The sequence below is a fragment of the Poecilia mexicana genome, unplaced genomic scaffold (genome assembly GCF_051168715.1).
Source record: "Poecilia mexicana isolate PSO_F unplaced genomic scaffold, ASM5116871v1 scaffold_15, whole genome shotgun sequence".
NCBI lineage: Eukaryota > Metazoa > Chordata > Actinopteri > Cyprinodontiformes > Poeciliidae > Poecilia > Poecilia mexicana.
Genome location: NW_028263384.1, coordinates 16,245,676 through 16,269,128, shown reverse-complemented (window position 1 = coordinate 16,269,128; position 23,453 = coordinate 16,245,676). Strand labels below are relative to the sequence as shown.

At 39.7% G+C, this 23,453-nt stretch overlaps 1 protein-coding gene across 2 annotated transcripts in view; it reads left to right on the top strand.

The window, feature by feature from the left end:
• The first annotated feature begins 7,672 nt into the window (after positions 1–7,672).
• The window catches only part of mark1 (MAP/microtubule affinity-regulating kinase 1), a 39,093-nt gene continuing 23,312 nt past the window's right edge, over positions 7,673–23,453 (top strand). For both annotated transcript variants that reach the window (XM_088012822.1, XM_014987560.2), the window contains exons 1-3: positions 7,673–8,715; positions 13,594–13,794; positions 20,746–20,799. In XM_088012822.1, coding sequence (XP_087868948.1) covers positions 8,665–8,715; positions 13,594–13,794; positions 20,746–20,799 — 306 coding nt within the window. In that variant the 5' untranslated portion in view covers positions 7,673–8,664. The remainder of the gene's footprint in view (positions 8,716–13,593; positions 13,795–20,745; positions 20,800–23,453) is intronic.

The window sequence follows — 23,453 nt, the reverse complement described above, 5'->3', positions numbered from 1 at the left end:
TGGATTTGCTCATTCTTCTCTGTGAAAAGCAATCACCAGATTCACAGCTTTTTCTTACCACACACAACAAACAGGAACATACTGGTGAAAAACATCGTTGTGTCGTCCTTTCCATGCTTCAGGGAAGCTTGACGATGATTTCATTTGAAATTAACAATGATAAATGCAGCTTGCATGATGCCGAAGGCATCATATCTATCTTGTTTAGAGACATCCAGAGGAGATACAGTAATGCAGCCGAGTCTGTGTGTGCCGAGGGACTAATGTGAACCCTGCGCACGCATCATATTTAGATATGAAGCTGGATGGGAGCGGTCTTATGGTCAGTTGTTACTCAATCATCTTGCCGTCTCAGGCTTTAGTCCGAGCAGCACTGGGATGTGAAAGATGATACATGGTGTGTCATCGTTCCCCAAACGACAAACTCGGCGATCCTTGCATCCAAGCTGTGTTTCTGCTTGTTCGTGCGCGATTAAACCCCCATGAGTAAACGCCGCTCACCCACTTACTGTTTGGGTCAGCCGCATGGACAGCTTCTGAGCACCATTTTTGTTCCTTTACCCATGATTAGTATTCCACTCAGGATAATTTTGGGTATAATTAACCTAATCTCCCTGCTTGTTGTGAGACTTCTCATTAATCACAGGAAAACTTATTGAACAGATCAAAGCTCAATCTATTGGCTACAGATCACAGGAAAGGAGAGGCTCGTTCAGTTTAATAGTTATCTCCTGTCATCACTCCTGTGCAATATCTTTAAGAAAGTTTTTATGCTTAACAAATTGCTCAGGATCAGAGAGAGAGAGAAAGATGTTAATGATCCTCATTTTTCTTTTTCCTCAATCAACGAATCACATGGGCCTTCAGTGAGCAGCTGTTAGCGGTGCTTTAATGGCGGGTCAAATATTTTCTCACTTTAATCTTCAATACCAACTAATTGTTGCCTGAATATCACTGAGAACTGCCATCGACCTTTAGGTCTCTTTACGGCTACAATTTATTTTCTGAAAGGACGGCTTCCAGCATGATAACGCACCGTGTCGCCAAGCTGAAACTGGCAGCCATCTGATTCTCATAGAGCACCTCTGGGAGTTGTGGAAACAGGAGATTGGCAGAATGCGAGTGCAGCTGACAAATCTGCTGAAATTATGTAATGCAGTCATGCTCACACAGTCCAATGTGACAGGATCATTTCCAGTACCTTGTGAAATAAATGCCTCTAAGAGGCAAAACAAAAGCCAGTTTCTAGGCCTTCAGTGTCAGTCAGCTACCGTACATATGTTGATATCAGGCCAATATCGTGTAATATTTTGTTATGTTGCTCATTTTTAGCCGGCATACAAAGTTTCATAATAAGAAATTTGTAGAAACACCTGAATTCAATGAATTAGCAATTTTTGACAATGTGGTATGCTTTCACACATGTAGCAGGATCAGTTGTTTCACAAAACACACTTAATTTTTTCAAGTAAAATACATTTGCAGATATGTATATAAACATGTCTGATGGCAGCTTAACAAAATCAGTCAAGACGTTTGCTTGATCCACTCTTTTTAAATCCCAGGTTCATAAAATTCAAGCTCCACCATCTCAGAATCACTGAACAGTTTTTATGTTTTCACCCACCAGTTCTGGCCTTTTTCAGGAGGGGTGTCCTGAAGCCCAGGGGAGTTTTCATAGTGAAAGTCGGTCCATGAGGCTATGAGAAAGGGAGCTGCTCGTTGGCAGGCCTTTGGGATTGTAAAGTCATTATGGCATGAAGTCACTTGTTGACACTGGGAAACCGTGCCACACAGGGACATTCACAGGGCAAAGCATGATGTAAATGCATGCCACTTAAGAAATCACAGAACTGACAAGCATCCAGTCCGTGTGTTTATGAACTGTCTGAACTGCTCCTCTGATTTGGTTTGCCACCAGGTGCCCCTGACTTTGCCTGTTGAACATGCGCCAGGTCGTAAACACCCTGTGCTTGATATACAGCTTCAGATGCTGTTTCAATCAGCCTTCTGTCAGACTGAAAAAATAAATCCTGGAACTCCATACCTGTATGATCACATTCCCTAATTATTGTTTGGAGCAGTAACTCTGAGATGACTGCAAGAGGACTGGCCCCTTGGGGTGTTGTGAATGTAATTATATCCTGACAATAATTAGGCCCAGTCCTCAGAAAGGAGCTTGTTAGATGAAGATGTGCCTTACCGTTTTCAGATCTTCAGGAAAGCCTTTGAATTATCACATAATTACAAGGAAATATATGTTTCACAAAGTTAATAATCATCCCAGAGAACAGTTACGGTAAGTGTCATTACCTTTGAGGATACAAGTTCACTGAAGAGGGAAAGCTAATAATTTTATTTTGCCTCGTAAAGCGTTTGTCATTATCCGTTGGTTGAAAAGAGGAAACAATTTGGGGTTGCGGTGCTTCAGATGGGACCACTCTGTGAAACAGTTTATTTATTCAGAGCACTGATGTTTGCCCATGTGACATCAGGATGCACACTCACAGCTGAAGCAAAATATAGTTAAATTGCTGTAAAAATGTAAACAACTTGAAAAGATCATTTATCCACTGCCAGACTTTTAAATGGAAAATACATCCAGCCAGAAAAATCCACTGTTTTTGCTATACTTTTAATTTAAAACAGTATGTTTATAAGTTGAAAGGGAAACTTCCATTAATCTTCTGAATTTTTAAGAGTTTTTTTTTTTTTGTTTTTTTTTTACATGCATATCTGTAATTATCCCCAGAATTAACATTATGTAGTGGAAATTGTGAAGCAAAAGAAGAGAACAGGATCAAAGCATCACTTCAAGGTGGACAACTTTTTTGGAAATGGTTTATCGAGCTGACATTTTGACACTGCATGTTGCATGCTTCAAAACATTGTGCCTCCACAGACGGCAGAGTTAGCCATGTAGTTTACATAGATGAACCTCATGCCCCCACATATCTTGGATTTACCTCTATGTGTTGATAAAAGTTTGAGGTGGAATTTTCCGCTGATAAGAATACTCTTCGATTCATCCTAAAATAACCCAGTTTTTTTTTATAAGAATTTTTTCTTATAAATCAGCTAGGGTTTATTTAAATAGAGAGAGAAAAAAAACAGGAATGGCTAATAAACAGTTAATATCATAAGTGTACTTGGATGATTCTGCCTTGTGCATTGTGATTGGTCCGCAGCCAGGATGAAACAAGAAATACTTCAAGCGAGATAATCACAAAAGGAAGGTCACTATTCATCACACGTTACCCTCCCCGTCAAATCCATCTGCAGCTCACCATTGAAGGGTGGACGTGGCCCACCCAAAGTCCATAAATGATCAATGATAGTGGCAATTTAGTCAAATTAATAAGCACATTTTCCTAAAACAATCTGTGGAAACTATGAAAAAGTTGTTTTGAAGCCAAGCTGTTTGCTTCGAACACACCCATTTGTTACCCCCCACCCCCTCCACTTGACATCTACCCTGTATTTCCAAGTCTTTTCATATTTTCCACTCTCCTGCCATTCCTCCCAGTGCAACTTGGAAGAGCTTGACACAACAGTGCATGATATCTTTGTGTGTATGTGGGTGTGACCACATGTATATGTGGTAGCGATCAAAGCGGCCCCGTGACGGGAAGCCAGAAGGATGGGCACAGAGGCTAATGCCATGCCAATCAATAATAATTTTCCCCAGGTTGACGTGTGCGTGCCCGGGACGGTCTGCTGTCATGAGGAGCAGTCTGGCTCCTTGCCTGATCAAATTCCACTGCAGTCCCATATCTATCTTGCCTTCCAAAAATGTTCAGCATACCAGTGGGTTTTATTGACTTGTCAGAGCAGACAGCAGATTGCAAGCTCTGCCTTGTAAGGTGTGCACTTAACAGGTTTCAACCCAGGAATGTCCACTGATGAATTCTTTAGCTTCTGTTGCTTTTTTTGGTGTTTTTAACTAAAATGCATCAGCTATGATAAGACAGTGTGTACTTATGACTTTAGTATCTATCTAAACCGTACTTGGCAAATGTGCGATAAAAATAAATTACATCATAAATCTAATTTGAGATTTGGCTCTTTTATGGAATAACACTAAATGTGGAACAGAGTACATAAATTACATTGAAATTATGGGGGATGGGGGGAACAACCCCTGGTAGAACTTAAGACATGTCTAAACTAAACATGGATTTAAAGTGTTATAAGAGGTGCACACAAAAGTAGTTCTGAACTATTATGCTACTTTTTTTGCATGACTGAGATGATTCACTATTTGTATTGAATTGGTGTATCTTTTAAAAGCTACTGGTTTATTGTATTACATGTAAAAAAAAAAAAAAGTGTTTAAATACTTTTGTGACCACAGAGGAAGCTGTTTTGAAGTCTGATCATTTTAATCTTTATGCAACAAGTGTAGAGGCTTTGGCTGCTTCTTATTTTGGCCTAACACCCAAATCTGCAGCCAAACTGCCACTAAAAAAGTAACGGAAAGCAAATCCTAAAAGGGAATAATTTTAATTACCCGTGAAACAAATAGGAAATCTTTAATATCGCCTATATTTATCTGCTCAGTTTTACATGCTCATGCATTTCTTCTTCTCATGCAACTGAAATGCACAAGGAACAACAACTGTGCAGAGCTCTACAGATCACCCGCTGTCGTGACAACGCTGCTCCTGTTGTTTCCCACACTTTTGCAGGATGTGTGCAACATTTTTTACTCACTGGAGAGCGTAGCTTGTCCCACTCTGGTAAATCTGACTCAAGCACAGGGAAGTGTGGTAAACTGCCAGTACTGACAGATGCTGCTCCGCTATCTCTCACATAATGACTTTAGCCCCTTCCCCCTCCTCTTTTTCCATTTTTCTTCACTTTCCCCTCAACCCCCCGCCCTGTTCTCCACAAATATAGTTAACTGCATGACCATCAGCTATGAATGGCTGTAAACAGCTGCCTCCTTTTTTTGATGGTTGCTTGTGAGAGCATGTAATTCAATTTGGCCCAGGGTGTACATGCACTCATTAAACCATTGTCAGCACCTATTACAGCACATTCCATGGCAGAGCAGTTCAGGTACAGAGTGCAAGTCCTAGGCATGAATTCAGACAGCTCACAAAGAACTTCTGTTGAACTTGTTTTCAAAAATGTACTCTGTGCACATTTAATTTTATTGTATGATTTTACTGAGACATAAATCTAGATAAGTAGTAATAAATCTAAGCTAAACAGAAACAAATGACAGGAGAAAGTATTTGTTTGGCTGGAGTAATATTGCAGGTCTCAGTTGTGAGGGAGCAGTGGGATCAGATCTGCTATGCTGGGATCTGATCCGCTCTGGCATCACATGCAGGATTCCAGAGATGCCCAATCAACAACCCCAAGCTTTGGTGTTGCAATCTTTCTGCTTTTTTTTTTTTTTTTTTGCTGAAATATCTCTGATTGCAAACCATAAAATATGATCAACCCAACACAGTCTCAAACTCTGCATGTTCAAGCATTCCAGGGTTAAGTGGGAAACGGTTTGCAGAGCTTAGTTCAGAGGTTGGTGTGAAGATAAAAAAAAAAAAAAAACAGTCCAAGATTCCTCAAAACCACAAAAACAGACATAATGATCTCAGTAGCTTTCAGGTCCTGTATCCATCAGTTATTGTGACACATTGTGTCATGCTGTGTTCATTGTTATGGTCTGGGGGCTCTCCGCTGCGACAGACAAACCATCAGTCACACAACAACCAGCACACCAGTAAGGCGTCCTGTCTGCCTGAGTTCCACAATAAAACTACAGAAACAAAGAAGACCTGGCATCTCACATGAGAGATTCAACGGAAATCTGCCTGTTCCTCACCAAAATGTTACTCACCAGACCGTTCAATGACTTGTTACACAACAGAAAGTTAAGTTAAGGGAAAGTCCAGGATTTCTTAAATATGTTGCTGTAAGCTGCAAATGTCTCTCCAGCAGTAGATAATTCTCCCGGCGTGGTCGTTTAGTTTAAAACGAGATTAAATCCACCCAGAGACTAAGGCAAATAGCAAGTGAGGAAATGCCAAGACCATAGTGACTATCTCCCAGCTTCAGACCTAAACGTGTTATAACAGTTTGTGCAAACATGATATTACAAACATGTGGTTGTTTACCAGAACCTGACAATTATTTAACAGGAAATAGAGGTCGAAGGCTGCATGGCATCTTTGATCCTCTTAGGTGAAATAAACAATGAAAACAGAATATTGCTGGTTAGAGTAGATACCTAATGGAAAAGAGCATAAAAGTAAACAAAAAATATGGTTCAGTTAAACTGACAACCTTTTGCTTCTTAACTGCTTTTTATAGCAATTACTCTGACCAGGAATGCTAGCTCAGTAGGTGTTTCACAGAAAAAGGTTATTTTTCCAATCTGTATTTACTGGTAAATCTTCACTGAAAGCTGTGTAAATAACTGCCCAATGAAAACATGAATACTGGATTAAAAGTTTGTAAAATTGACTTTTCTTTAACCACTATGGAGATTTGTTTAGATCAGAACAATCTGCCTTGGTATTGGCCCCGTCTCGGACTACCCCTTTAGATTCAACCTTTAGGATCAAATGAACTTGATTTACACTAAAGAAAGACACCAACAGTGTTACCTATAACAGATAAAATACTAACGTTTTAGATTTTTACAGCATGGTTTTCAAACTGTGCTACAAGTACCACAAGTTGGGTTTCTGTGGTGTGATTTATTATCAAGTACTAAATTTTATATACAACTCTTAGAGACTGAAACCAAAGAGGAATAATAATAATAATAATAAAAAACCTTCAGAAACATAAGAGAAAAGTGCAGTGAACAAAATTTTTAAGTGCTTGCAGTGAAAATTGAAGAAGTCGTCATGAATAATCATTCAATTTAAGGCGCATCATAATCATTTTGGTTTTTAGTTTTTCACTGCATGAAGTAAGAGAACTACAGATAGAAATACTTCAGGTTACTTTACTACAACAGCAACATTCATACTGCAACCGTGCTGCTAAACAGTCTAGTAATAATTCTTTGAAGAACGCTAGAATCCTGCATTTGTTGAGGGAGGCTGGTGAATAAAGAATAAAAAATACTAGGAGTGGTAACAATCTCAATCATCCAGAAAAAAATATTGGGGGTTTTGCAAACAACTTCAGTATATTTCTATAAACTCTTGCTAGGAAAGATATTTTCTATCGCATTGTTCATTTTTTTATTTTTTAATTTGAATTCAGTAATATAGTTTTATCTATAATTTATCACATCTGCTTTGTATATTTATCAAACTCTAATGCCTTTAATATTATATATATTTACAATTTCAGATTTAATCATAAGTAAAGGTAATTTAAATTGTTTTCTTTTGTCAGTTACTTCTTATATTGGCTATTAAAACCAATGGTTGTTTCTTCAGCTATGATAGATTTTACATTTTACATATTTTCTAACGAGATAGATAGATAGATAGATAGATAGATAGATAGATAGATAGATAGATAGATAGATAGATAGATAGATAGATAGATAGATAGATAGATAGATAGATAGATAGATAGATAGATAGATAGATAGATAGATAGATAGATAGATATTCACAGGGATGACACAGGATGACTAACAATAAAGTTCATACTGTAGTAACTTAAAATTTTGGAAAAGCATCGTTTTAATAAACTCTGAGCGGTCCCTTTAAATGAGCTTCCACATGTGCGTCAGCAGCCTGACACCTAGTGGACAGATAGTGACAACACAGATGGACGCACAGCAGCATAACCACACCCAGAAAACAACATGTGACCACTTCATTGATAAAATAAAAGAACGTCTCTCGTCTGGAAGTGGATAGCGGATCTGTTTTGCTGTTTGTTCACTCATAAATGTCACAATTTCATTCGCAGGCAGATGAACAAAGCAGGGTGCAATGCAGGGGTAGACCAACAGGTGGCAAAATCAGCTCACTTTATAATGAATTAAGCTTTATCCCTGAATTAGGCCTCTGTGGATACACGTTCAAACACTTAAGAGTACTTGAATAATAATGAAAAAAAAAAAAAAAAACATCAAGCTAAATCACAGAAACATGTACGAAATAGCAGTCGTTTTTTATAGATACTGCTGTTCTTTGTTATGTCGAAAGGGTACAATAATTAAAATTTCCAGGAATCATTTCGGGATCAAAAAGCAATTTGCGAGATGCAGTTTATATGCTCTAAATGAGACGGATGCTGCTCAGAAAGAGCGCTTAACTGTTTTCTGGTGACTTGAATGAGGAGCAAACAAAGGGAATGTGTGTATGAGAGACACGGAGAGAGAGAGAGAGGCAGAGAGTGGGATCCTCCATCCTTCCTGGTGGGAGGTTTGAGATGAGCTGCGCAGAGCCGTCCAAACCGACGCATCTTCCTGGCCTGTCCCCCCTCCTCCTCCTCCTCCTCCCTTTCTGTCGGTCTCTCTCTTTTTCCTCCTTTCCTGTCTGACACTAGTCCACCTGAAGGGGAAGTGCACAAAGCCGATAAGGAAATCCGACGCGTCCGCCGAGGTCCGTCCGTCCGCGACATGTTGCGGTAAAAGGCCCGCTAAAAGGGGATGTAGAGAAGGGGACCGAGGCACCGAGCCGTGTCTGCTCTGCTCTGCCCAGCCCGCTGCATCGCTGAGCGGCCTGCGAGCCTCACAAGATGTCGACCAGAACGCCATTGCCCACAGTGAACGAGCGTGACACCGAGAATGTAAGTGTTTTTCTTTTAGACAGAAATTCAGAAGACAGGGAGGCCGAACAATGGTGTTCGGGAATACGGTGGGTTTTTTTTTGTGTGTTTTTTTTTTATTATTTATTGTGGAGCGGTCTGGTTAATGGCTTCTGCAGGGTTCAGTGTTGCACAGCGACACCACCAATGAGCACTTAGGGTTTTTTTTTTCTTCCTTTCCCCTTGCTGGGAATAAAAGCACGAAGCTCAAGTTAACCAGCCTAGAATAAAGGTGAAGCTCTGTTATGTTTGTCCTAGTTTCTCAAGCACAATAGCCCTAAACAACGCACTGCGTCAGTGAGGCTTTAAGGCAGAAGCAAAGCATTGGTGCTTAATGTAAAGAATGAAATATTGTCTCTGTGTCCTTTGAGGGACATTTCCTCGCTCCACTCGTGCAGCTGTGGGAATTTTCTGTTCCTCAACGTCAGTATGTGTCGGTGAACGGGGGGAGGTTGTTGCCCTACTTTTCAGTTGCAGCGTTTGGTAGCATCGCAATGTGACATCCATCACCCATTGGGCCCTTTTGTAACTGCACACTCAGTGTAGAGGAGGAGGAGGAGGAGGAGGGAGAGTTACAGACAGGCTTTTATTAAGAGACATCACTGAAATCACGAGAGACCTCCCAGTGTGAGGGAATGTTTATGAACGTGCTTTCCTGTTTATTTCCCCTCATCCCGATCACAGCTCTTTAATATAATGGATCTTTTGAGATGATCTCCTATGAGGCCTGAGCCGTGTTTGCTGACACTGGCTGTGACACATGAGGGTCCCTCTGATGTTTCCTGGAAACTGAAGCCTCTGCTTGCCATGTTGTTGACACTGACTGGAAATCACTGGAATGAGTTGCTTAAAAGGACAGCGTCATTTAATAATTAATTTAGCAACACTGGTTTATGTTGAACTTACATAAATTTTGCAGCCTGTTCTACTAATAGCTACTAATTTTGGCATATTTGGAAGAATGCCTGTGGTCAAAAATCATTTAGATTAGTAACAGTGGGACGTTTCATGATTGGGAAACAAGACAAAACTATAGAGTTTAAAATGACCATTTTATAGGTTTTGACTGTGTGGCCAGCATTACAAAACGGCACATTCTAGAGCAACTCCAGTCTTCAAGAGCTGATGCATGTTAAGATGTTTCCTGGGTCCAATGCTCCTAAATCAAATCAGTGGCTCATTATCATGCTGAGGAGGTAATTCTGCCATGCAGAACACTGGCTGTTGAAGACTAGAGATGGTCGCCCCATTACAAACAACGAAGGACCCAACTTTACCTCAGATTTTCCTAAAGGCTTCAGACTTCTTAAATCCAAACATATTCAAGGAGAGACTGAGGTGGATAGCCTAAAATGATCAAACTGATCATATTCACTGCCAGCTGTTCGGCCTTCCTGTTATCGGTTGAAGTCTTGCTCTCTGTCAGCCTGAATGGTTTACCAGAGAGCTCATTTAAAAACCTTCTTACACCTTATGAGGTTCTTCTGATTTGAACCGAGGGCTGACGCTGAAAAAAGCTCAAGTCTTTTTCCACTCTGTAACACCATCCACAGCGAAGAGTGTTGTTGTCAGCAGGATCTCTTAGGGTTTATGTATTGCGCCGTCACAGATCAGAAAAAAGTTAGAAAAGCTGAAAAAGACCAATGTCTGTCAGCAGCTAGAGACTTTATTCATCTCTCTTTCAGAATAGATGCATTTCGATCATCATGAAGTTAAAAACAAATAAGGAAAGTGTTTTTCCTTCAGCAGTATAGATGCATAGCTTAACAAAGCTTCCTTTGCGTGATTATATTCCCTCTCAGACCATTATTAGATGCATTGCTGAGCACGGTTAGTCTTCCGTAATGCATCAGCAGCTAATGTAAATGTCTGGAAAAAGCTGCTCCCACAGACATAGATTACTAGGTGGCTATTAAAGCCCCGTCTCAGCATCACTGGAAGCAGTCAGCCGGACTACTCTGCACCCGCACAAGCCCAGCTCCAAGCCCTGTAGGGCAAAATAGCAGCTAAACTGCATTGCATAAGACTCCATTACTTAGAGTGAGGTGAGTGGCTTTTATACCAGCAATAAAGAGGCCTCTCTCTCTCCTCTTGTGTATATGTGCTTCTTTTGTATGGCCTCCCTGAGGACAGGATGTCATTGGCCAGGGACAAGAGACAACATTTGTACAGTATTTGAACATGAGAACTCAGTCACTTCACTGTATATGTATGTATGTTTTTTTATTTTTTATTTTACTTTATGTACAGTTCTACTTGCAAAATGTTTGTGCGAAGCGAGACCGTGGACCTTCGCTGGCATGCCATCAAAAGTCCTCCCCTCCTGCCCCCAACTGTTTTCTTTTTTTTTTTTTTTTTAACGGCAAAACCGGCGAAAGTGAGCCTGCCTCGTAGATCTGACTCTGTCAGGATGGAGGCTGACGGAGGTGAGGCACACACCCTGCAGGGTGTAGCATTTCCCCAGTGAAACAGGAACACGGGCGCCTGGGTAACCCGACCGAGGCTTTATTCTGCGGCGGGGTGTGGTGTTCGGGAGCAGAGGATCATGGGATCTTTGACCTGGACTGACATCAGCAGCTGTTGTGGAGGAGAGGAGGCAGACGAGAGGAGACTGCTCCAGGCCTGCACCGGTGCTGCCTTCACAGCAAGCTGTTCACCTTCAAATAATGCTAAAGTTGTGGCTCTGTGCTACACATTTTGAAGGTGTCAAAAGTTATCTGTCTCCTCTGATACTGAGTCCTGGTTTGTGGGTAATTATGCGTTTATGTTTGGAAGAGACTGGGTTCTCTTGCATTGTTTCCTCCTTGATAGTACTCTCAGTGAGAGAGTGCTAGGATTTAAAAAAAACAATATTGAAACATGACCAAAAATCCCCCACACACGTTATTGTTTGAATTTAGCGTCTTTATTCACATAGCTTGTGGTTGACATTACTTATTAGTGCAATTTATTAATTTCCAGGATAAGTAACGACAAAATAAATTGAGTGTATATGTTTTGCCTTCATTAGCCTTTTGCGTTTTAGTTGGGATGCATATTCACGTCTTGGGGGGGAGGGAGGGATGCAGGCGTTCTCAAACTTTACTTGTTAGGAAAGTTTAAAAGCATTTAATATGTAGAAGTGAATTTTTACAAAGTAGGAGAAGTTAAGATTTTTTAGTCAGATTAATGGGTTGTTTTTAGCATCTTAAGCTTTTTGTGTTTAGATTGTTGTGTCCTATTTTGGATGTCCCTGTGTTCAGTGTTTTTTAGCTTCTGTGAGCACTTTTTTACTTGTGAAATGTGCTTTATAAACACTATGTACTTTTTACTTTAAAAGCATATTTTCAGGCACTAAGAGGAAATATTGTCATGTGGCCAGTAATAGTAGAGGTTAAAGTTATAAGTTTAGTGCAGCTAAAAATGCATGTATGAAGCCAAAGTTGACTTTGCAGAAGGTATGTTGTATTCTAGACGACTTGGGGTATTCTGGTTCATCATTCTTTTATGAAGAAAACCCAGTGTTTACTTTTGATAGCTAAAATCTGAATCACGTGTTTCTGAGTGAATTAACCAGAAATGCTTTGGAACCAAGTTCTCCAGAGTAGCTGGTAAAACAAATGCTCTGGGCCAGAACATTAAACACATATTTTCATGGAACAAGCACATATCCTCCTGTGATCATATGTATTATGCTTGCGATGAGGAAAGTCACACAAATAATCTTTTGTAGAATTGGACCAATCAGAGTTTTGTTGCTGATTTCAGATCTCAGACTTCTCTAAACCTCTGACACCCCAACACCAAGATGATTCTGATTTCTCTTTAAGAGCTGTAATGTTTTTAGCATGAATACCAAACCACTTTGTGAGAGAGCAGTTGCTTTTAACCATGGTTTTGCAATTATTTTTAGAGGCAAAATTATTTTTGCAATTGAGTAGTTAGCATCACTATCATAAAAAAAAAAAACATGAGGCTGTTTCTTCTGCACACCGTAGATTAACTCTGATATTTCCAAAACATTTCCAACTCCAGTAATTTCCATGTTAGACGTTAGCTTGAAATGATTAAACAGATTACCGTACTTTTGCTGCACTGTTCAGCCTTCCTGTTATCTACTGAAGTCTTGCTCTCTCTCTTTCTCACTGAACATTTCTGGTCATCAGCTGATCCCTCTGTTAATCTCAAGCCTTTTACTTTCAGTTTAAATGTAAAATACAAAGCAAATTCAGAAGCAGACAATTTGCTGTCAAAACACCTAAAAGTTATTTGAAAATAGAAGCTGGCGATTCTCAAAAGCCATTAGTTTTCACACCTATAGGGACTCGTCCTTTAGGATGGGTGAAGCTCCAACAAGCAGTGCAGGAAGAATGCGGGGGAATCTCCCAAATCAAGGATGTGCAGAGTGTTCAGAGGCTGTGACACTTAAGTACTTTCCAAACTGACTATACAGAGTTTACTATTGACGTTTCAGACAGTGAGCGTTCAGAGCCAGTATTTCCACTTTTCAGTGAACATGAGAGCTGGTATTTTGCAAATGGTATTACAGAGATCTCTAAGAATGAAAGTAATTCCTGATACACATCTTTGTCCACTTTCTGTATTCATGACTTTTTTTTTTCCCACTGTTGAAGTTTGCTTCCATGACGAGAACTACTATTATTATATTTATACTTGTAAGTCTACAGCAACCCCAGTGATACTAGATACCAGCATATTTGCTTTGGATTTACAAATAAAGAGGTGCCTGGTCTGTCCTCCTTTGACAGCCGTACAAAAGATTGTCTCAAGTTTTCTTTGCTTCTGATTTGTAAACCCAAATGGCTTTAAGATGAAGTTGCAGAGTGGTTTTGTTAATCTCTATGTGTGCCTTCCTTGCAGCACTCGTCGGTGGACGGCTTTGTTGAGCCTCCAGCTCCCCCAACAAAGTCTGCGAGTCGTCACAGCCTGCCACGATGTCGCAACTCTTTCACCTCCACAGACGAGCAGCCTCATATCGGCAACTACCGCCTCCTTAAGACCATAGGAAAGGGGAACTTTGCCAAAGTGAAGCTAGCAAGGCACATCCTGACTGGGAGAGAGGTGAGACAAACTTGCATACTGCAGCGAAATGATAATGGATCTTCACACTATTCAGTTTTTTTTTTTTTTTTCCAATTTAAAATCAGCCAAAAAAAATTCCTTCCATGTCATCTAATTCTGCACTGGCTTGTGTTGCTTTATCACATAAAACCCCGAACATTTATTCTGTCTGTGGTTGTAATGTGTGAAAATGTTTAAGGGATGTGAATACTTTTGCAAGGCGTTGTATGGTTGTTTTTAATTTTTCCAAATCCATTTGAGCCTCAGATAGATTTTAAGACTTTCAATTAAAAAATATATGGGAAAAAAACCCCACCAAGTAGATCTTGTAAATTTAGATGCATGTTAAATAAAGATGAGGTACAAGTTTTTCTTTGCATTATTGATCTTGTAGCTCAACTTATTTTGATGCACATCTCTTTTCTTTCACACACAAAGGCAGGCTTGCACAGTGCTCACCTGCTGGGGTGATGGTGTGTGTGTGTGTGTGTGTGTGTGTGTGTGTGTGTGTGTGTTTGTAATTACACCTTCTATGTACCTCATAGGTGTTCTCATGTTGGCGTCTTTTGCCGTTTGCATCCTTTAATCTTCTCAGTTTCATGAAGTCCGAGGTTTTATCAGAGTATTAAAAACACGGCTGGTCTCTCAGGTCTAACGGGTATGAGTTTGTCGGCCTCGTGGCTTTCAATGCTAATGCTAAACAAGCAGGTTGCGTATGTGACCCCTGGTGCTGGAAGAGAAGGTCATGCTCCGGTTTGTGTGTGTGAAAGGCTTTGCTGGCTCATCAAAATGCAAAGACATGGACAAGAGGTGGAGGGAGAATAGATGGAAAGAACAGAAGCCATAAAAACTGATGCAATCCTACTGAAGCAATGGCCTGCCAGCTACATTTTAATTTGAACTGCAACTTAAATTGTATCTAGACAAACGGCTGGATTATTACAGCTTGTGAGCTTGTTTCAGATGTTTGGAACTGACTAAGTTGTTAACTACACTCATTTACTGTTTGTCTAATCCGATTTGAGCTGCTGTCAGCATGTGCATTAGTGCAGTCTGAAAGCAGTCGGATGCAACATTTAGATTCTTATATTTCAAGTGTGATGCATTTACATCCCACCTTAACTCTCACTGCCTATGATGCCCACACGTGTGTATAGATTTAATGCCTGAGATTGTAGAGCTCACAGAGAGTAGTAAGACCATCTTGATGGAAACAAAAAAAAAAAAAAAAGAGTAGACTGAGGGCAGTTTGGGTTGATGGGAACTGAGATAATGTTTAAAAAAATGGATGGTTGAAAGTTAATAGATATTTAGGTAAATCAGGGACTCTATTTTATTTATTTGTGGGCTTTTTTTTTCCTGATCTACCAGTTTCTTTGACATTTGGTCAGATTTTTGACAGTTTCCTTTGGTATGAGGCATCCATGCACTAACAAGATGCTGTGAGCTGGCAGAAACAGCAGCTTCTCTCTCCTTCTGTGCCTCTAGAGATCTGGTGATAGAGATATTTCAGGTGACTCACTTGCATCATGTTTACAGATCTGCTCCGCACACCGTCTCTGAAAGAGGCAGATTCTCCAGAACAGATGATGATATTAGCGCTGCTTGCTCTGACAACTTTTGCTTGACTTATTGCTCACTGAGCTGTGGCTGATCAAAAGCCTGCTATGAATCCAGCAGCAGAGATTGGTTCCTCACTATGGTCTGCTAAAATATTGATCTTTATTTAAATAATTTTCAGGTATTGGCCTAATTTATTGGATGACATATTTGTTAGCCTGTCTGTAGAGATGACCACCTCCATCAGATTGTGTTTACCAAACCAGGAAGCATAAAAGTAAACAAAACTGAAATCTGCGGCAGAGGAAGCCTGGTTTGGCGCTGTGCAATTGTGTTTAATTTTCTCCAAAATGTTCCCGATTCTGCAGTAAATGTAAAAAATTTTTGTAGCTTAACCTTAACCTGTTTCCTTATTCTGTTTGAATTGTGAATGGGCATCATGATGCAGGTAGCTATCAATGTGGCTGCCGCATTGTGCAGATCTGCCACTAAACTTTTTATCGTCAGGTCTTTAAGGAAAGATAGAAGGAGACAATAAAAAAATACCTTCAGAATAAAAGTCCACAGTTTTCAAATGAGTAACCCCTCTCTTTCTAGGGCCAGGTGCCATAACTTACTATTGTCTGTCAGGACTCTATTTTAACTTTAAATTCGTTTGCATAATTAGACCCATGCAGGTATTTGATTTTTTTTCTACAGGTGACTGAATGTACTCGAAGAGTTGTTTCCATTTTTTTTTTTTTGCCAGATCTTGCTGCCTCAGGGAGAAGATATTGACATGCAGCTAAAAAATTAAACATTTGCTCCAATCACTAACCACTTCCTGTCCTGTCATATATGAATAGATAAGCACAAGATGCAAATTTGGCTACAAACAGTTAAAAACGTCCATACTTCTGCATGATTATGCCGTTTATTTAACTGCTATCCATGTTCAGTTTACTACAAACTAAACATATGGAAACGTCTGCAGACACAGTAAATATTTAGCTTATCTTTTGAATTTTGAATTCTTGCACAACCACAGCAAAAAAATAATAGACATCCATATTGAGCTTGGTTTCTATATATTTTTCTGCCTGTTAACTTTATTTAAGGGCACTACTGTAGCATAGTTAAAAAAAAACACTTAATGTTTAAATGTCTGCAGTAGGGCTGTTGTAAACGAATATTTTAGTAATCGAGTAATCTATCGATTATTCTTACGATTAATCGAGTAATCGGATAAAAAAAATTATAAAATGAAATATTGGTAAATCTGGCATAATACCGGTGTTACTATCAGATATCAATATCAGTCCAATTTTTCATATTTGAGCATCCCTAACAGTTGCTTTTTTGTAGTTTAGAAAACTAACCTGTAACAATAATAGCTCACTTTCTAAGTTAACCAGAAGAAAAGTTATAGAAAAATCTGAAATTATATTGAATTTAATAACAAAGAGGCAGGCTCACAAATATGCTTATAAAAATGTCTACAATCCAGCTTTTAGTTTATGTATTGATCTTCAGTGAATTTAATATATTAATTAAACTCACCTTGCCACCTAACCTGTCACGCTTTGGGTTTGAAAATACGGGAAATGCCGCCTGGAGTGGGAGGAGAGGGCGAATGAACGAACGTAAGATGGGGTGGAGGGGAGGAAATAGACCAGCGGACTGACGAACCGTTAGACCGGGGGACGAACACGGGGGGAAGCAATACGGGATATTTACGACACCTTCACTGGTCACACTCAGAAACTCATCTACCAGCCATGTACGATGCGCTCCGCCACCCGTTTCTTTAGACCGGGATATGAAATTTATTGTGCAGTTCGTCGGTAAAGCTACATTTACACGGTAAGCATCAGCTACTCAGCCGCCCGCCCTGTTCAGTCTATCCGCTCACCTCAGCGCTCTTCCCGCCGTTCGCTTTCAACCAGCAGCCCCGGAGGAGAAATGCTGCCGTACTCCAGGCATTCCCCCAGTCATTTTAAGGGTGCTTATTGGTTCCCCAAAAACGATAAAAAGTCGGGCATTATCATCAATCAATAAAATCCCCACGGACCAATCTTTAAGATTGGACTTTATGCCGCTGAGACTTAGCTTTTGTCAACAACTCAGAGGCGGAAGTGAGAGCTCCGCGCAACGCAAATGAAGTCCCGGCCGGAACACGGTGCGCTAACTAATAAAACATAAATTAACGAAGCTTCGAGGCAGGTAAATTTTCCTCGAGGAATTTTAGTAATCGAGGTACTCGAATCATTCGAGGAATCGTTTCAGCCCTAGTCTGCAGTTTAGAATCTCAGATTTCTCAATACAGCACAGAAAGCAACTTAAGTGAGTGGAAATTTGCAAACAAGAATGCAAAGTTGCAGGAGTTCATGTCAATATGGAAGAGCTAAAATCAATATTATATTTGCAGGAGAAGCTTGCATTCATTATTCATAATCTGCGTTGATCTGCAGCTGAGAGTAAGAAACATTATGTGCTTCTTGTGCATTTGATGTGTTGTAACGCTAATATCGATTTCAAATACTGCTGTCTCTTTTTAGTAGCAGGGATGCTGATCTTTTCATTGTGTAACTGTGTCCTAAATCATGCACCAGTGGTTGTGCAGCAAGAGCTTGGAGGGAAATAGGCGCAGCACACCATTTCAGGTGCCTTCAGCACTTAAGTGGCGTCACGACAAAATTTTCCCTCCACGTCTTCCGCTTGGCTCTGCACGTGTTTTAGATGAGTGCGCGATGACGGGGACTGGCGTACGGCGCCAAGCATATGGCCGCTGAGTTACAAACGATCTGCATAATTAACAGAGATGCACACTGGCCTTCTGTCGCTGTGGAGTTGATTTATTCACCCCCAGACCATTGGCGTGAGCAGACGGATGCAGCACGTTTAATGCAAACTTTGTGTCATCCATCCACGTCACTGTCAAATGAGATTAAAAGGATTATATCAGAACATTGTGTAACAATGAAAACGTCTCCTGCAAAGTGAAAAATGCCAGAATGAGAGGGAGAGGATCGTCTTTAGCATTCAGCAGGCCAACATTTAAACTCTTAAGACGGTTCGCAGGAAGTTGAAAGTCTCAGAGAGTAACTGCCCACCTCAGACGAGCTGCAAATAGACCCCACCTGCACACTTTGTTTCTTTATTCTGTGAGTCTTGGCTCTCTTTCTGCCTCTACAGGACTGTGTTTCGTTCACCAGCTCCACATCGGCGTCATTATGGGGTGTAGCTTCAGGCGTTTGATGAAATTGAATCTCGGTGCTGGTGTTGGGGAAACCCTGTTTGTGATGAATAACCTGCATTCTCTGTGCCATGATTCAGCATTTTGCTTGCTGGTCTCCCCCTCCCCCCTTAATGTGCTGCTTGGGGTCTGAGGCACAATCTGCACCCACCGAAGCATGCATATTAGGCTCTCAGAAGGCCCCAGCCAAAGTCATTAAAAATTGTAATTATGGCTGTCAAACTATCTCCAGAAGCAGTTTGTCTTCTTACAATTGAGCTTGCACAGGGACAAAGGAAGTCTGGGAGATGGTTTCACAATTAAACCGAGCTCTTGATTTCAAACAATGACCTGAAAAAGGTGAACCTCTATCCCTCAGAAAACAACATTAAACATACATTAAAAGAAATAAACATGCGCTGCCATTTCTTGTGTGGTATTTTTGTTTGAAGATGAGAAATGGTTACTTCAATTTTAATTCATTATGTTTATTAACTGCCAGCTCACAAAATCAGCACATTTTACAAGACGAACAGGTTTGATTCATATCGGTTATACAGAATGCAATCCTCCGAATTCAAATTCATCCAATTCATTCCTTTACAGTCGGATAGTCAGATTTGGGTCTAATTATATACAGTTATTTTTAACAGTAGAGTCCGATTAAGTCGACTGGTAAAAATTTATCTGAGGAATCCCAGCAGAAATCGCATCAATTCTTTGACTTTGATCCTGATCAAGCACAGAGTGACAGTGGAGAGGAACCTCTTTTTCTTAACAGGACGAACACATGCATCTGCACAGCAATATGAAGGCTTGTAAATGAATTGTGCTGGTGGTCTTTTAAATGCAAACATTTGATCCGGTCTAAACCAAAATTGCACATGATCCATAAAAAGGAACACCACTTCAATAAAAAATAAACACTAACTGCTTACCTGCTTGTTTCATGTCATTAGTAAAGCATAATGTATATGCTGTCTGATTTTATGGAGTTCTGAGTAGCATCAGTCCATCACTTTTGTGTACAGTCAGCTGTACTCAAAGGCTGGAGGAAAAGAGGAGACATTAAAAATGATGATTAGAGCTGTTTGGAATTTTTTCAAGAAGTGAAAAATAGAGTAATAAATAATCCTCAACCTCTGCTCTTTTTGAAGTAGTGCTGTTCGGTTCAATTCTTCTGGAATCCTGCACATGTTGGAGCTTTCCCTGCCTGAACAGCTGATTTAAGTGAATGGGTCGTTCGCAGTCTCCTGCAGAACTTAATAGCTTAGCAGGTAATTCAGCTAATTGATCCCTGTGTGCTAAAGCATGAGAAAACATGCAGAACTCTGGCCCCTGAGGACCAGAGTTCACACAAGTTTTTTTTTTAAAAAAACATAAATGTAACAGTTTCAACTCTTGCCCTTTCCAAGAGTTTTAGTATGTTCATTTTCAGATATTTCTTTATGAAGATGAGATTTTTTTTAATTTTTTATATTCAACTGCAAAAATGTGGGAGGCCAATAAAGACCATCAACCTCTGTTGCCTCTAAGCACCCGCCATTAACCAACAGATCAGCACTGCATTACCTTCAAAGCATCCCTTTGCTCCCTGAGACATGGCTAAAATTGATTTTGGCCTAATTGTCTGTGGTTGGACCACAAAACAGCCGCTATTCATAACAATCTTGACACTTAGCTCTTTGTGGTAGGGGGCGGGGGGGGAAACACTTTTAAGTAGTTGTTTTTTGTTCAGGGACAATAGGCTTGTATGCATTTCACAAGCACTCGAGTGTAATCGCATCAGATTGTTGAAAGTGCTCCGTCAATCTCTTATCAGCATATTGTGTGGGTCCGCCGGTGACTCTGCAGTATCACTCAGCTCGTGGTTTTGTGAAAGCTGCTGAGCTCTGAGAAAGTGAGGAGAGTGTGTCTGTTTCGCTGTGCACTTTGGGGTGATTATGGCGATGGAGAGATCAGCCTGCTGCCAGCAGTCAATCGCTGCACTGACCTGACTGCTGTACATGTATAGCTCACCTCCAGTCTATGTATTCTGCTTTATTTGTCTGTGCTGACAGAATATTCATACTATGTAGAAGATAATTTTCTTTTACACACACACACACATACACACACATTTGTTTTAATATTATTAATTAGCTTATCTTTTTCTCCTTCTTTGTTTCTTCCTCTAGGTAGCGGTGAAAATTATAGACAAAACCCAGCTGAATCCGACCAGTCTACAGAAGGTGAGTTGGTGTTTTATCGCCACTTGGAAACACTAATGTCTTGGTTACAACGCTCACAGTCTTTTCCATTAGTCATTCCCGGACTCCTGCTGCTCTGTTTCTCTGCTCTTTGAACTCAGGATGCGCTGTTTTACATAATGTAATCAGATGTAGTCAGGAGCGACCACAAGGCACGTTTAAACCTCAGTCTCCCTGCTTTGTCGCTCTCGGCTCTGTTGGTTTGTAGAGAAGAGCGGCTAAAAATACACCTGCTGGCCTGGTTGTCACTTGTCTGGCAGTCGGGACCAATTAGAACAAAGAGCTTGGACAAATTGCCAAGTCACAGCTGTGATCTTTCAGCTGATTACACATACATGGTTCCATATATCTATAGATATGCAGTTGAATTCTTAGATTGGATTAGATTTTGTGGAATGAAAGCAGTCACTGCTGCTTTATCCATGTACCATCACCTACTGTAAGTCTAAAAATAAACCATGTGTGCAAGGATCTGAGGAATTCATCTCATGGTCGTGACTTTGTCATAGCCATGCTCGCTCTGGCTGCTCTTTGTCTTTCTGTACCTTGTAATAACAGGGAAAAAAAAGCCTTATTGTACATCCAGTGGAGCCATAGAAATTATAGTGTCTGCTGCATTTACTTGCACCACTGATGAAAATATGTAAATTATTTAAAACAAATCACACTGGAAAACGGCAACCAAAAAGTCTAAACCTTAAAATTTGGGTGCATTTGTAAAAAAGAAAGAAAAAAAAAAATCCTCATATAGAAAAATAACTCGACAAACTTACCAGTTCCACAATTTCTTTTACAGATATTTGCCTGTTTGATCTAGATGAGGAGTCAGAAACTTTTCCAATCCAAGGAAACATTAATTTTGCCTCTACCTGCATAAGTTAAGGGCCTTTGGAAAAATAAAAAAAATGGCAAGCTTTCAAAAGTCTCTGTAATCTAACATTTTTTTTTAAATTAAAGTACCCCATTTTTTTCTTCTACTAGGTTTTAGAACAAAAATAATTACATTTTTACACAACAGAATGAGTGTTTTACCGATTAGGACATCCAATGTTTTTTAGAAAATAAAGAGAAAAGCACTTAGTATGTGGCACAATGACAAAAACTAAATACTAAATAAGCTTTTTTATTCCCTTGCACCATTAGTGCACCTCCTTTAATAGATTTATATGGAAATATTTAATAAAATCTCACATAAAACTCCTTGAACTACAAATGTAAATTTTTACATGTCAAAATACTGATCCATTTCATCACAGTTTCTACTAGCCTGGATGGTTCCTAAAATGCTTTACCAGGACCTTTTTAGATATTTGTCTAAAAGTCTGTGAGCAGTTATCATTGAGATTCAGACATTTGTTGGTGTTCCATAGAAAAGTTGGTTTCCTTGGTTAATGCAAACTGTTTAACTGTGATTTAGAGCCAGTGGGTAAAACAAAAAAAAAGAAAAAGAAAAACGTGTTTAAGCATATTGATCTTTGGCTCATCAGAAAGCTCTCCAAAGAGAAGTGCAGGAAAGTAAACATCCCAGAACAAACTGAAGTGGAGAACAGAAACAACTAGTGATGTCTCCATGTGGCTAAGTACTATTAGCAATGCAAGCTAATAAGATGTTTATTTCTCCACTTTATTTATTCTCAAAAACTTTAAGTTCTGTATAGAAAGCTGCATATTGCTGTGTTTATGGAGAGTTTCATGAGAAACCAAATGCCAAACGTATAAATGATCTGTTTTTACTGTGTTTATCACCAAGTTGTATCTGCCATGTTGGATTTTGAGGTTTGTTCCTGGGGAGAATTCTCAAACTTTCCCACTAAAAGTTAAAGGACTTTTTCTTTTAATTCTTTTAATTATTCCAACTTGAAAATGTTGAATTTCCATCCTTGGAATCTATTGACTGCACTGCAGCCTTTAACCAATAGTAGTTCCTCTTCACTAAGGATGGGATGCTTTTTTGACAATTTTTTTTAGTTTTACTTCAAATCCACCTGAAGTGTTTGTTGCTGAAAAGCCGATTCTTGATCTCATTCAGCTAAGCACACTGTTAACAGTAAAGTGACACTGTTCCATGTTTACACTTTTAATGGTTGGAATGATGAGACTTTTTTATTTTCCGTCAACATGACTGAACAACAACGTGGAATGTATATAGTGTATAAAGCTTAGTATTAAGACTTGGTCTTTGATGCATTTCTCTATTGCTGAGCTTTGGACATTTTGTTTTCTCTCCCATACCATCCTGGTGGTGGCAAAATAAACACAGGTCTTCACCCAGAACGTCGCTGAAAGAAGTGAGCATATTACTTCCCTCATGTTATGTTATGTTTATTCCTCAGGGAAACAGACAATCCTGAATTGCAGAACACTGGTTCCTAGAAACGTAAAAGCTTAAAAAACACAACTCCCTTAAAGCAGTTTAAGTAAACTATATCAATTAATTTATTCAAAATCTCTTCTAGTTCTATGCATTTTTCTGAGAAAAGGAAGTCAGTCACAGAGAGAACTCAGTGATTATAATGAAGTAGCGTTTTTTTTTTTTTGTTCTTCAACACTAATAAACATCTATGATTGTGTTAGATCCTAACAAGATCCCACTGCTGCTCCTCAGCCAATCAGTGCGATCCAAGCCGACTGAAAGA